Genomic DNA, 14299 nt, shown 5'->3' on the forward strand with positions numbered 1-14299 from the left:
CTGGGAACCCCTGGTGACCACGTCCTAAGGAAGATGAAGGACAACACTTTTTGCCCCTGCCCAACCTCAAAGCACCCAGAGTGAGAGCAGCTTTCAGAGGGGTCTTTATAACACCATTAATATTTAATCATGAGGGGCTGGGCTGGGGCTGGGGCTTGCCTGGCACGTGTGAGGCCCTGGGTTCAATTTTCAGCACCACAAAGAAATGAATAAAATAGAGTTCGATCAACAACAAAAAATATATTTTAAAAATTTAATCATGAGGTGGAATCTGAGAAAAGGTTGAAAATTGGAATACAGAAACCTGGTTTGTAGAAAACCCCAGTGGACAGGCACTCCTCCCACAGAAGGCTCTGCAGAGGCGAAGGGAGGCCTCTTGCACCTCCTTGGATGGCTGACTTGCTGGCGGCACCTCAAGACTCAGGAGAGGGGGTGAACAAAGGAGAGCTGCTTCCAGGTGGGTGGGTGGGTGGGGGCAAGCTCAAGCAGGGAGACTGCACCCACTCAACCCTGCAGAGAAAGGGCCCCAGGCAAGTTGTCCTGAGGGCTCTGGGCCTGGACAAGTGTGGCTGGGGTGGAGGCAGCCCAGAGTGTCTGGGGCACCTTGCTCCTGGCCCTTGGCCCACCCACCCTCACGAGTGTTGTATGCTGTCGGCTTGACTGGCCTCCCCCGACAGGCAGGGGTCTCTACAGGACAGTGGCAGTGAGGGCAGAGAAATGGCCCCTCTCCAAGGGAGGTCCTGGCCCTGCCTGTGGTCCCAGTAGAAGATGCTGGCTTTGGTGTATTTGAAACTAGAAAAGAAGGCAGATGCCATGCCAGGGTGATCCCAGAGGGTCTGAAGGTCAAAATGCAGCCTCAAAGAGGTCTCCTTCCTACCTGAGGCCTCCCGGTGACAGGGGTGTCTCCTGCCAATATGGCCTCAATGGTCGGCTGCCGAGAGGCTGTCCTATCACCCAACGTCCCACCCCGGGAGAGCAGCACAGCAGAGAGAGAGGGGGGCTCACTCCAGTCCCTCTTCTCCTTCCAAGTTCAGGCACAAACAGGAAGATCACCCCCAGGAAGAGGTCAGCACCAGCTGCTGCCAGCCGCCTGGGCCTTCCCAGCAGCCACGGTGGCAAGCTGACACGGCCACCTGCCCTGGGCTCCAGTCCACTGTAGGGAGAGGGCCATGCTCTCCACCAGCATATCCTGAGCTAGGCAGAGAGGGACTCTTCAGGAAGACATTGCTGGCCTCCTTCGGACCTGCACCTGGCTAGCAGGCACGAGGCTCTGCTGGGCTGCACAGAAGTCCAGGAGACGGCGCCAGAGAGGGCAGCAGGACAGCAGGATGTGGTCTCCTGCGGGCAGAGGAAAGCAGCTCCAGCCCATCTGAGTGCCCACAGGGAGCAGCCCCAGTCCTCTCCTGGGCCCCCACATCCTCACCAATCAGGCAGAGCCCCTCCTGGGCCCGGGTGATGGCCACGTTAACTTGGTTGGGGTCCACCACGAAGCCCAGGAACTTTTTGAGCCAGCTCTTGGTCGGTCGCTGGTCCACATCACTCCTGGGGCACGTGCGGACGGTGCTCACCAGCACATAGCGCCACTCACTCCCTGGGGTGAGAGGTGAGCTTGCAGGTGCTCCCCACACCCACTGCACTCTGACCCCCAGGTGTGGGTTCCCCAAATCCAACCTCACCCTGGCTCTTGGTGATGGAGGACACAGTTACTCCAGTGACACCCTCCCTCTCAAGGCCCTTGCTGATGGCTACAGCCTGTGCATTGTAAGGTGTGAGGATAGCAATATCCTGGGGGTCTACTGTCCGGTCCAGGGTCAGCTGCTTGGTGATCCGAACCTGAGCGGACAAAGTGGCAGGTGGAGCTGGACCATGGTGCCATCTGGGCCCAGGGCACATGAGCTTCCCTCAAGTTCCCTTGGCCCCTCTTCCTCCTAGAAGGCCTCTCTGACACTTCCTCCTCCTTCCCCTCATCCAGTGAGCCCTTCTTAACCCCAATTCCTCCTCCAGGAAGTCTTCCCTCATTCCTCCTCCTCCTCCTCCTCCTCCTCCTCCTCCTCCTCCAGGAAGACACCCCAGTCCTGACCCATGGGGGCACCAGGGAGGGTCTCTCTCATGCTTACCACCTCTGCCACCTCTTCCAGGTTGGCCTTGGAGTTCTCATTTCCTTCATCTGTGGACACCAGCAGGCTCTGCTCCTGGCCCTGCACATAGCCAAAAATGATAGAGCAGCTCTCCTTGCCAGCACAGCCCAGAATGCTGGCTGGTCGCCTCAGGCCCTGCCAGGCCCTCAGTTTCCTCCCATAGAACTCCATGGAGGGGAAGGTGCAGATGGCCTGGTGCATGCGGTACTGTGTGTCCAGGAGGAAGGCATCCCTGTGGTACCGCTCAAAGAGAGACCGATCCATCCCCAGGTTTTGCAGTTGCTTGTCCTTGACCACAGGCCGTAGCTGCTTGTGGTCCCCGAGCAGGACCACCTGGAGGCACAAGGGGCATGGTCCTGACCTGGCCCAGAGGTACCCCACCCTGTGGGCCATTCCAGACCCTGCTCAGTGCTGTCCTTCACACCTCGGCCTCCAACCCGGGGCACAGGCTCTCCACTGACTGTCCCTCACCTTCTCAGCTTTGGAGAAGCGCACCAAGGGGATTAGGGTCTCCGGTTCGGTGGCCATGCCCGCTTCGTCCACGAGGATCTGCCGGATGTCCAGCTTTTGGAGGCTGGCTGAGGCTGCACAGGAGCATGTGCACAGAATGATGGAGTGCTGGTCTAGCTCAAACTTCCGCGCCTTCCCCAGGATGCTCCTGTACCTGTGTGGGCCATAGCCTGTCATCCTGACGCCCCAGCAGGAGGCTTACCTCCCAGCCCACCACTTACAAGGCAAGGTCCTCCCTAGAGAAGACTTCCTCTCTCTGCAGCCGGGCGTCAAATGCCCTGATCTCTGGTGCAAATGGGTTGGAAGCCTGTCGGATTCGGTGGTGCAGGGTGATGCTCCTGCAGGGTAGAGCCTCGGTAAACCGCAGTCCACTGTAGGGCCAGCTCAGGCCCAGCCTCCACCCATGCTCAGAAGGACAGACAGGCCGCACCTGAGGGTTTGGTTTGGCCTCCCCTCCTGGTGGGCCTTGTTGAGCAGGCCTCTGCGGCCCACACCTGGAATTGGGAACTCCGTGGCCTCGGACTTCTCACTGTACACTCGCAGGGGCCGCAGCTCTGCTCTCCTGCTCAGGAGTAGTTCTGGGGGTGGTTTGGGGTGTGAGCTTAGGCTGTTCCTCTGTGCAGGCAGCCCCTGGCCACCCCATGCACTGTACCCAGCACACCTGCCATTACATCCACTGACTTGTTGGAGGGGCCACAGTACAAGATGTGTGGGCCCCTCGGCTGCCCTGCCCCACCAGGGCTACTGCTGGTGGACTCCTGCTCCTGGTGTGATTGATGCAGCCAGAACATGATGTGGAGGCCCACCACGGTCTTCCCTGTACCTTCAGTCAGAGCACAGGGTAAGCAGAGCCCACCCTATTTCCCAGGATCCCCGTGGCCCATGGCCCAGCCTGCCCAGGGCAGCCCTGCTCCCCTTGCATGTGGGCCCACCTGGTGGGCCCTGGATGACTGTGAAGGGCTTCTCCAGAGCCTTCCTGACGGCCTCCTTCTGGCCAGAATTCAACTTGTGGTGACCTCCTGGGATGTCATAGGCCTCTAGCTCCAGGAGCCTGCTGGCAGCCACTGGGAGCTGGGGACCAGGCCTCCCTAAGCACCCATGCAGGACAGGGAGGGGGCAGGAGGGTGAGCTGGGGTGGGGCTTGGGGCTGGACCGGCCCAGAGCAATGCTGACCACCAGGGGGGATGCCTTCTTCAGCCCACGCACGGCTTCCTCCTTGCGCCTGGGAGTGAGAGGGACACAGGGAAGTCAAGAGGACCCCCACCCAGGAAGAGACCATGCTCACCTTCCACACCTGCCCTGGCCTCACAGGGCAAGCCTGGTCGAAGCCACTCACAGGTCGGGAAGCTGCTTGGGCATCACCTCCACAGTGAATCGAGTGCCGGGCCTCAGCACCTCTTCTGGAACCTTCTCCATGGCCATTTGGTGGATGAAGAAGTGCACCTGCCTAAAGGCCTCCTGCCGGTCTTCCTGGTCCTCCTGGTCCAAGTCCTCAGTCAGCCCGTGCGCTACCCAGGCATACCCAGGGGGATCGATGCTCAGGATGGGCCTGAGGCTGCTGGGCCTGGCAGAAGGGGCCTGGAGCCCCTCGAGCCGGATGCAGAGGTAGCAGCAGCTGAAATTGACATGGATGCAGCTCTCCCAGAGGAAGGCAGCGTCCAGGAGGAAGGTGCCCCGCAGCTGCCCTTGGGGGGTGCGCTCCGCGTCCCAGTTGATGCACACATGCTGTAGCGTGATGGAGCTGTTCTCTGCAACTGCATTGGTGGCCGACTCCAGGCTGCAGAGTGGCTCCCACACGCGGGAGTACTCATCCTCGTCGCGGTACCAGTCTTGCGAGGCCTGGAGCACACGCCCAGAGAAGCAGTCACCAGGCCGCTCCACGTGCTCCAGGCAGAGGCTGAGGCCAGGCACCACAGTCCACAGCTGCAGGGCTGGTGCCAGAAAGCCACGCTGCAGGCTGGTGCTGAGCTGTACCTGCAGGGTGTCCCCGCTGCCCAGCTCCCGGACAACCTCTATGAAATGGCCACAGGGGCTCCGGCGCACGTGTACAGGCTCCCGCCCTGGGGACTCCTCCTGGCCCTGCTCCTGGATGAGGGCAGCTGCCTCCGGCCAGCGCTGCTCCTCCATCAGCACCAACAGCTGCTTCCATAGGGCTGCACCCACGACCCGGGTGTATGGGTCGTGCAAGGTGCCAGGCAGTGGGGAGGATGGCCGGGACCTCTGCACCGAGTAGATGCGGCGTCGCCATAACAGCCGCAGGCCTGGCCGGCTCTCCAGGCTGCGGGGGTGGTCAGCCAGCTGCAGGTAGCTATAGTGGACAGGGTAGGGATCAGGCAGCGTCTCTTGGTTGACTGGGAAGAGGAGCTTGAAGCAGTGGGTGCCCATCTCCACATCTACCACGAAGCCCAGCTTATTTTGGGGTTGGGCCTTGAGCTGGGTGGCTAGGTGCAGGATTCGGGCCCGCCGCTGATAGCTCCGGGAACATGCATACTGGCTGCCAAAGTCCTGGCAGAGTCCATCGATGTCCCTGGTGGAGTACTCAGGCCCCCCATGGCCCAGCGCCAGCAGCAGCAGCCTTTGCACCACCAAGTCCAGGTACCTGCGGATGGGCGATGTGGCCCATGTGTACCAGTCCACCTGCAGTGAGTAGTGGCTGGCCAGTTGTTGCTCACCCTGGCTGGAGCGGCCAAACACCGAGCGACCTTGGGCCTTTCGGAAGGCAAGGCCTGCAGGAGCCAGAGAAGGGTGCATGTCATCCGTGGCAATGAGGTCCACCATCCGGTCGTAGTCCTGGGAACGGGCAGCGAGCTGGACATGCTTCCAGAGGGAGGCCAGGACATGCAACTGCTTGCCTGGGGTGCTGTGGTCATGCAGATAGTGCTGGAGGCGCGGTGACAGGGCCACCAACTCTCCATGCCGCTCACGAATGGCTTTAAGCTGGAGACTGCTAGGTGTGGGCTGCCACCTCAGGGGCGTGACCGTCCTTGTGTGCTCACACTGCACCAGGAACTGAGCCACCAGTCTGTTAAACTGGATCATGTACTCTTTGACCATGATGTGGGCTGTGCGGAAGCCCAGCTCACTGTCCTCCTGCGGGGGCTCGTAGTCACAGGCAGTCTGCAGGCGGTGTCGGCGCAGCACCCGGGAGAAGTAGCAGGCAGCTGCGACACAGGCCTCCACTGAGCCCAGGTGGGCTGGCAGCTGCAGGCCAGCGCCTGGGTATTCCTTGATCATCGCCTCAGCCTCCTCATAGGACAGCTGGTGGTCAGAGCATATCACAGAGGGGGCAAAGCGCAGGCTCTGGAGCTGGCCACTGCCCTTCTCCATGGTGAGGAAGAGGGAGACAGCCAGGCGGTCCCGGCCTGGCAGGAGGCTGAGCACTTCCTGGCAGACTGTGACTGGCAGTGTGAGCACTGGCTCTCTATCGGGAGCATAGAATGCAATGCCCTGCCGGCGGGCCTCCACGTCCAGGGTCCCATCCCTGGGCACAAAGCTGGCCACATCAGTGATGTGCACAGCTACCTCACACCTGGTGCCCAGGTCCCGGACACTGAGGGCATCATCTAGGTGACAGGCACCCTGGGGGTCCACAGTGAAGGTCAGGAGGCTGCGACAGTCTTCTCGGTCACCAGCAGCAGAGTCCAGCTCCATTTGGTATCTCTCCAGCACTTTGGTGACGGAGGCTGGGTCAGGCATGGGGGTCCTGAGGCCATGCTCCAGGTCCAGGATGCGGAGGCCCTGCTCCCAGGTGGTGGCCTCGGGCAGCACATCCAGGATTATGCCCAGTGGGTAGTAGAAACGCTCACGCCACAGGACGATGTGGACCCAGAAGAGCTGGGTGTGCCGAGCCTTAGCCGAGAGGGTCTTGTGCCCCACACGCTGCACCCGGCCCTGGAGCAGGCGGTGAATGGGGATGTGCAGCGGATCCTTCAGCTCAGCCACAAAGATCTTGGTCACAGAGCTGTCCACAGGGATCATGATCCGGGGATCCCACTTGTCCATCCGGCACACAAAGGCCAGCGCATGCCTCCTCCTCTTCAGCACACCCACCACACGGCCCTGCAGCAGTCCTGTCATGTCCCCATCACCAGCCTCCCGGTCCAGGACCTGTACCAGTACCTCATCCCCCGTAAAGGCCATCCCACAGTTCAGACGGCCCCTGATCTGGATGGGGCTGGAGGCTGCATTGCTTAGCGGCATGGCGGACGCCCGCTGGAAGGTCTCCTTCAGGAACGTGCAGTGGCGGTACAGCTCGGGCTCTGAGTGAAGTAGCTCCCACAGCATGGCTGGGGGCAGGTTGGTGTACTGCTGGGCCTGCTGTGGAGACTTGGGTCTGGCTACGGTGTCCAGCAACCCATCCTCCCCAACAGTCACTGTCACCTGTCGGCTCTCATCCAGGAGCTCCTGCAGGATGGCATCCTCGGCGTCGAGCTCCCCGTGGGAAGGCCAGAAATCAGATTCCCAGTCCTCGGGGTCTGCAGGCCTCCTGCCCTCCAGGGTCCGCCCTGCTGCTGCATCCCCAGGGGCTGTGTCCCCTGCCTCCACCTTCACAGCGACCTCACGCCCCTTGGCCACGGGCTCGGGCAGAACCCTTGCCACAGCCACGTGCTCTGTGGCTGGGCCTCCAGCTGTCTCTTCTTTGACAGTGTCCCTGGCCACTGCTGCCCCAGCTGCCTCTGCTCTGGGGGCCACAGGGGCCCAATGCCGCCTCTGAGCCACACTCTGCTCGATCTGCTCTAGCGACAGGCTTTCGGGACAGATGCTGCGGTGCTCCACACACTCGTGGATGAAGCTCCTCCAGAGCTTGCTGCAGGCTCCAAAGGAGCAGAGGGCCACTGCATCCCCCACGGCCACCAGTTGGGACTGGGCTCGGGTCATGATCGTGTTCAGTACACGGGCCTCGGTGAAGAACTCGGAGGCCGGTGCCCTGGGGCCGAGCAGGCTGAGGCAGTTGTGCACAGTGCTCAGTACCACCACCCGGAACTCCCGCCCTGCAGGGGACACATGGGTCAAGCTGCTAGTCAGGACAGTGGACAGACCTCCATCTTCAGCTTCACCCCCCACTGGAGCAAGACTGAGGAACAGGCCAGAAACTGCCCCACAGCCAGGTGCCCCTTGCCCGTGCCACTGACCACTCACCTGGCAGGATCTCAAAGCTGCCCACAGACACCTCGCCCAGGTTCCTTCTCCTCAGCTCCTGCCTCAGGGCAGCGACCTGGAGACAACAGGTCAGAGCATGAGGGGTCGGTGCCCCGCCAGCGATGGGCCCCAGAGACCTGGGCACCCTCAGCCACCAAGCAGCACCCATTCTGGAACTTCAGGTGGTAAACTTCCAAGGAGGCCAGAGGCTGGGCTCACCTGGGCACCATGGGAGACAGCACAGATGTGTCTCTGCTCCCGGCCACCCCAGCAGCGGGGCCAGGTGTTGTAGACTTCCTGCACTTTCTCCACCACCTGAGCGACCTCCGCTGCGTTGATCCAGGACGTCCTGGACAGGTCCTGCTCAGGGGTACCCGCCACATGGCAGAACATGAGCGGGTAGTGCTGGGGGTGGCGTGGGACCTTGCCGCTGGCCTGGATGGGGTTGCCCTTGGTCGTGTAGAAGTGGCGTGAGACGAAGCTGATGATGGCTGCGGTGCAGCGGTAGTTCTCGTGGAAGATGAGGCGGCTCTTCTGGGCAACCCTGTGGGCCTCCTGCTGGTAGTGCAGGAAGAGGCGGTAGAGCAGTGTGTGCCTGGCCGCCCTAGCCCTGGGCACGCTGAAGAGCCTGGGCGTGACCTGCATGTGGTCCCCCGCCAGCACCACACGGGTGTGGGGTGAGGCATAGGCCAGTGGGGTGAGGGCCTCGCACTCCAGCATCTGGGCAGCCTCATCGATGAGGATGTGGGAGAAGAAGCCGACTGGCACCTGCAGCTTTCGGGCCTGGGAGGTGGTGGTGACCACCAGGCGGTGATGTGCCAGCTCTGCCCTGGTAGGTGGGCGGAAGGCCCGGCCGTCCTCTGTCAGGCAGCAGTACTGCAGCGTAGCCGGGTCGGTCTGGCTGGGCGGGCGGTCTGTGTACATCACCCGGAGCGGAGCTGCCTCAGGGTGGTCTCTGCTGACATAGGCGTGGAAATACTCCCGGATGTAGATGTCTGCAGCACTGCGGGAGCACAAGGCATGCAGCTGTTCCCACTGTCTGCTAAAATGCCCCATGTACCTGGCCCCACCTGGAGATCCTGGAAGGAGGTGGACAGAGTCCTGCCAGGCATGCTGGCATCCCCAGAGGGAACAGACACACAGCAAAGATGCAGGAAGGTCAGAGCCTGACAGAAAGGAATGGGAGGAGCAGAAGCTCCTGCGGGGTCAGGGAGGGCTCAGAGGGGAAGCGGTTTAAGGCAAAGCAGGGAGGAAGGTGAAGGAGCTGGCCATGGCCTGCAGCAGCCCAGGGTGACCAGAGGCTGGCCTGACCTGAGCATGGCTCCTGGGCTCTGTCAGCAGTGGGCAGCAAGAACTGGTACCCTAACTCTCAGGGGCAGAGTCCAAGGGTCAAGAGGCAAAGGAAAGGCTGTTGGCACCTTCCAGGTGAGCCATACCTGGCCCCACTAGCCCCCCAGACACTGCCAAGACCCAGTGATCCCCACCCTAAGCCCAGAAGATTGTCCCAGGACACGTGGCCCTGTCCTGTGCATCCTCCCTCCTGATGCCGGGCTGAGGAAGACCCCAGAAACCTGCCAGCGTATGCTGTTGGAGAACCAAGAAAACCACATCAACCAGAGGGGAACTTCCCTATTGAGAAATCTGTGTTTCTATACAAAACACAATCAATCAAGGGCCTTGCCATGTAAAGCTGAGCAAGCCAACCACTGCCACCCACCTCCCCTTCTATGGTACATGACCTCTTGGTGGCTCTCCAGTCCCTCAGCCAACAACAGACCCATCACCCCAGGGCAGCTGGCCCTCAGGAGAGTCCCCACAGAGGGCTGGATACTGGGCAGGCCTGGGCTCACCTGTTGGTGTGTGTGCAGATGAGTACCTTGGTGTGGGACTGCCGAACCACCTCCAGAGAGGCCATGGCTAGGGTGTAGGTTTTGCCAGTGCCAAAGGGCCCATAGATGAGTAGCGGGGGAACAGGCTTCATGCCTCCTGGGCTGCTGCCTGCAATGAGCCGCACAGCCATCTTCTGCTTCTGGTTTCCACACAGTGAGGGTGAGATGGACCCGAGATGGGGCACAGTGCAGTTGGGCAGGTCCGGTATCACCAGGTGCTCCTTGGGCAGTGCGTCCACTGCCTGGTGCCAGAGGCGGAACGGCATTGGATCAATCTGGAACTGCACTTCTAAGAGGGGGTTGTCCTCAGGCTTTAGCTCTAGGGCCACACAGCAGTGTGCTGGCAGCAATAGCCACAGAGCTTGCTCTGAGCTGGCCCGTGTCTCCATCTGCACTTCGAACACTGTGTCATTAGGTGCGGGCACAGGGGCTATGAGGGCCGTGCTCACTGCCCGACTCAGCAGGAAGCCCTGGTCTGTATCTGGCATCAGAGAGGAGGGGACAGGGACTTCGGCGTAGAGGGCTCCCTGTGGTGCGAAGAGCATGCCCAGTGCTGGTGTCTGCAGAGCCGCCTTCAGGGACACCTGGACTTGCATGGTCAGCCTGGTGGAAGCACCTGGTGGTGAGCTCCAGGCCACAGCTGTAGACCTGGCTTCACATTCAGATTCCCAGCTGCCCAGCTGCCCAGCTGCCCACCCGCCTGCTGCCTGCCTCACCTGGCCACCAGCCGCTGCTGAGCAGCCTCCTCCTCATAGAGGAAGTTGTGCATCTTCTGCCGATAGTTGCTAAGAGAGATGGGACCTGAGGCCAGGCTGCTGTGACTGAACTCCAAGGCCAGGGCCGGCGCCTTGTACTTGGCCACCAGGGCTGCTTGCTCAGCTGTGCGTGGCACGCAAGGAACCACGTGGCGGTTGCCTGTGTGCCAGCGGCCCCGCTCCTCGAGGAAGGTAGGTGCTGGCCTTCCACAGAATCCTAGGCTCTGTGCTTGGCCCAGCTGCAACCCCAGCTTCTGAAGCAGAACTGGCCGGCGGCCAAAGTCGAAGACCACCCACTGCTCGAAGGTACCAAAGGAGGCAGCCTGCACATGCACCTCCACCTGGAATTCAGCTGAGGTGTCAGGCACACGGAAGTGTTGCCCCTGCGCATACAGCTGGCCCCGTGGGAGGGAGGGGGCCACCAACGAGAAGTCTGCTCCAGGCTCCTGCTTGAGCAGGGCCACGTGGAGCAGGGGGTCCTAGGAGAAGAGACTGGATGTGAGGTGCACCCCCAGGCCCTGACCCAGCCCTCTGGGCATCATCCCAGTCTCCTTCCCTCCCAAGAGGCAGTTCCAGCCACTCTCTGGGTGTAGAACCTACGCCTGCTTAACCTCCCTGGTCTCCTCTGCATGGTGGGGGTCATGGGACGTGCCTTAGGCTCTGTGGATGTGAGCATAGGCAGGATGGGCAGCCTGGGCCCACCCCACCCTCCCTCTCGGGGAACCAGACACTGCTAACCCATGAACGCTGCAGAGGGACCCTCAGGGTGGGGGCTCTTGAGATGCCCTGACTGTAGGTAAGGAAACCGAGGCAGAGAACTAAGGAACCTGCCCAGGTCCAGATCCCAGGCTTCTGACATCTACCCATCTCTGGTACTCACCTCCTGGGGCATCCTTCACCCAGGGATAGACTGGCCCACAAGGCCTGAGGCCTTGGATCTGTGCTAAGCCCTCACCTCAGAGTGGACAGTGAACGTCCAGCTGTGCTGGGTCTTCTTCTCCTGGGCCTGATGCACTAGGGGCTGGTGGCAAGTAATAGACACTCCAGGGACAGTCTCGGCCAGCTGCAGGGAAGACCTGGCCTTTAGCAGGGCAGCCTGAACCTTCCCCCTACCCCTGGCACAGCCCCCACTTACCACCAGGACCTCGCTGCTGCTGTGCTGGTACTCAGCCAGCAGCCGCGCCCGGTAGGGCATCAACCCGTCCTTCCAGGCTTCTTGCTCCCGCAGCCGCAGGGCCTGTGCCCGCTGGATCCACTCTTGCAGTTCCTGGGCTGAGTGTGCCTTGGTGCAGATGTCCCCATATTCACAGAGGTCAGGCCTGGGGGCAGGGAGGTCATCAGGGCTACATGGAGGTGCAGCCGAAAGGTGGGCTGAAAGGCAGGCCTCCCGTGCCCACTCTAGCCTGTATGGGAAGCAGGATGGATTCCAGGCCAGGGGCATGCACGGACCTTGCCTGCTGTCTACTCCCATGCCCCGAGGACAAGGCCTGTCACGCAGCTCCAAGAAAGGGACTTTCCTTACCCAGGTCCTCAGAGGCCAGGTAGTGCTGACCCACTGGGAGAGGATGAGGCAGGTGCAGGGAGCCCCAGGACCATGAGTCTTGCATTTCCTGGTGCTGGCTGGTGGGGATTCATCTCCCACCTTAGGTTCCCACCCAGCTGTCCTTACCTTGGGCAAAGCTCAAATGTAGACAACCCCATGGGTGGGCTGCGGTACTCCCAGGGCACAGCCTGGTCGTAGGCCACCATCTGTGCATGCTCCAGGGAGGAGCAGTGGTTCTCAAAGGCTTCCTGAGTGTGGCAGGTGACCAGGCAGGTGTGACAGTACAGCTGGACCCCAGGGGGCTGGCCCTGGGGCGCTGTACACTGTGCCTCCCCAGGGGCAGGGTGAGTGAGCAGGTCCTCCCGCTGGAGCCCATCCAGCCGCTCGGCCTTCCACACGGCCATCTCCACAGCACTGTGTGCATACTGGCAGCGGGCAGCGCCATGGCGGCACGGCTGCCCACGCTCCACGAACATGCAGTAGTTCAGCAGGGGGCGATTCTGGGGCTGCGGCCGCACCTCTACAAACTGCCGCTTGCGGCCCTCGGTGCTGACATGGATGAGGAGTGAGTGGCAGGTTCCATGCTCGGGGCACCGTCCCTGGGGATCCACAGGGTTAAGGTGTGGGGGGCAGCACCTGAAGCAGTGGGCACACAGAAGTTGGAAGTGGCCTCCGAACTCTGCACAGATGGTGTCAGCCGCCCCAGGTGGCCCACCCTGAGCCCTTTTGCCCTGCAAGGCAGCCTTCAGCCACAGACGGGAGAGGTTGTGCTTGCGTTCGAAGGTCCAGACCAGTGCCTCCTCACGGCTGTGGGCGAAGGTGCACCGGTTCCGGTGGCGCCGGCAGCCCAGCTCTGGGCTGTAGTAGCGACAGACTTTGTAGTACAGAGGCCTTGGGAAGGTGGGCCTGCGGCCCACCCTGCGCCAGACCTGACTCTTGGCAGTGCTCTTGCAGCGGGCCAGCAGAATCTCCCGGAGGCAGCCATGCTCCACCTTCTGCAGCACATAGGTGGTCTCGTTGAGGCGCTGGGCACAGCGAGGGCAACCCAGATAGAGGTCCACTTGGGCGTAGAGCCTGGCTAGAGATGGCCCCTTGGTGGCCAGAGGGCTGGTGGGCAACGGACCACGCCCCTGGGATGCCATGGCTCTTCAGGGCGGCATTCAAGTCTCCTTGGCCCACTGGGACAGGAGGCCCAAGTCAGGCAGAGGTCAGAGGGTCACCCACACATTCCCCCAGGCCAGGGTGAAGAATCCTGCCTAACCCAACCCAGAGAGAACTGTTGGCAGTGGCCTTGACTGATGGAGAAGCTAAGGCTACTGGCCTGACCCACCAAACCCCTTCCTCCTGAAGGGTCTCCAGCTTGCTCAAGAGAAGCACAAGTGACAGCTGGGGACGCAGGAGAACCCTGGAGGCTACAGAAGCTGGGCCCAGTGAGGCCTGGGACTCCCAGGTTTCCGTCTCCTTTACAGACACTATACCTCTTTTCTGAGAGTCCACAGTGTCTCTTAGGGTGACTGCACCCCTAGTCTTGGCAGTGGGGACCCAGGGTGGGGAGGACACAGCCCTGCAGAGGACCAACCCTTTCCAGGTAGGACAGATAACAGAGTTCCTACAGGGATGCCAGGAGAGGGGGCTGCCCAGGACCCAGAGTTTTAGCTGGGGCCACCCCAGCTGGGACGAGGGAGGTGACAGCTCCTTGCACACTCTGCTGGTCAGGAAACTTTGGGGTAATACAAAGACAATATTTTTTAAAAAATGACTGGGATTGGGGCTGTGGCTCAGTGGTAGAGAGCTCGCCTAGCACGTGCACGGCCCCGGGTTCGATCCTCAGCACCACATAAAAATAAATAAATAAAAGATTGTGTCCAACTACAACTAAAAAATAAATAATAAAAATAAAGAAAGAAAAATGACTAGGGCAGCCACCCAGGGTCTGAAAAACCCCTGCACCCAAGTGGAAATTTCTGAGCCAACCAGGTGCTGGATCCAGCAGGAGATGCAAGGGAGTCTGGCTGTGCTGCTGTGGGTGGGGTCGGGGGGCCTTCCAGGCAGCTGGCTCACTCCCGGGACTCATGGAGCACTGGCATCCCTCCCCTCCCCAGCAGGCCCTCCCGCCTCGGCTCCAGCTACCACCAGGGGTTTACCCTGCACTCACCCGGCACCAACCTCCAGCAGTGATCACTTTCGATTCTGCCCCTGGGGCGGCTCAAACCTCAGATGCCTGATCACGGAAATTACCTCACTGACCCCTGCCCCGCCCCCGCCCCTGCCCCGCCCTCGAGTGACACCTCCCCTCCCAGCCTTGGTGGAGCTCCCTGGACTGCG

General features: G+C 61.4%; 1 protein-coding gene across 1 annotated transcript; it reads right to left on the reverse strand.

Annotated features, from left to right (window-relative positions):
• Window positions 1-302: 302 nt before the first annotated feature.
• On the reverse strand, window positions 303-12699 carry Helz2 (helicase with zinc finger 2). The gene is made up of 17 exons (XM_026413505.2): window positions 12101-12699; window positions 11567-11750; window positions 11387-11494; window positions 10393-10910; window positions 9638-10279; window positions 8007-8790; window positions 7788-7863; window positions 3985-7639; window positions 3581-3870; window positions 3310-3471; window positions 3079-3226; window positions 2870-2986; window positions 2610-2802; window positions 2118-2471; window positions 1677-1833; window positions 1424-1591; window positions 303-1338 (listed from the first exon to the last, which is right to left on the reverse strand). The coding sequence occupies exons 1-17, from the start codon at window positions 12448-12450 to the stop codon at window positions 1214-1216; spliced, it is 8031 nt and encodes a 2676-aa protein (XP_026269290.2). The 5' UTR covers window positions 12451-12699; the 3' UTR covers window positions 303-1213.
• Between the last annotated feature and the right edge of the window lie 1600 nt (window positions 12700-14299).

Source organism: Urocitellus parryii, chromosome 6, assembly GCF_045843805.1.
Source record: "Urocitellus parryii isolate mUroPar1 chromosome 6, mUroPar1.hap1, whole genome shotgun sequence".
Taxonomy (NCBI): Eukaryota; Metazoa; Chordata; class Mammalia; order Rodentia; family Sciuridae; genus Urocitellus; species Urocitellus parryii.

Bases quoted from the DNA above. Each gene is read 5' to 3' on its own strand.
- Helz2 (XM_026413505.2), bottom strand. From the start codon at position 12,450: ATGTTCGTGGAGCGTGGGCAGCCGTGCCGCCATGGCGCTGCCCGCTGC. The intron at 2,472-2,609 runs GTGAGGGACAGT...TTGTGCCTCCAG, and splicing joins GCTTCTCCAAAGCTGAGAAG to GTGGTCCTGCTCGGGGACCA. The intron at 1,834-2,117 runs GTAAGCATGAGA...TTGTCCGCTCAG, and splicing joins TGGAAGAGGTGGCAGAGGTG to GTTCGGATCACCAAGCAGCT.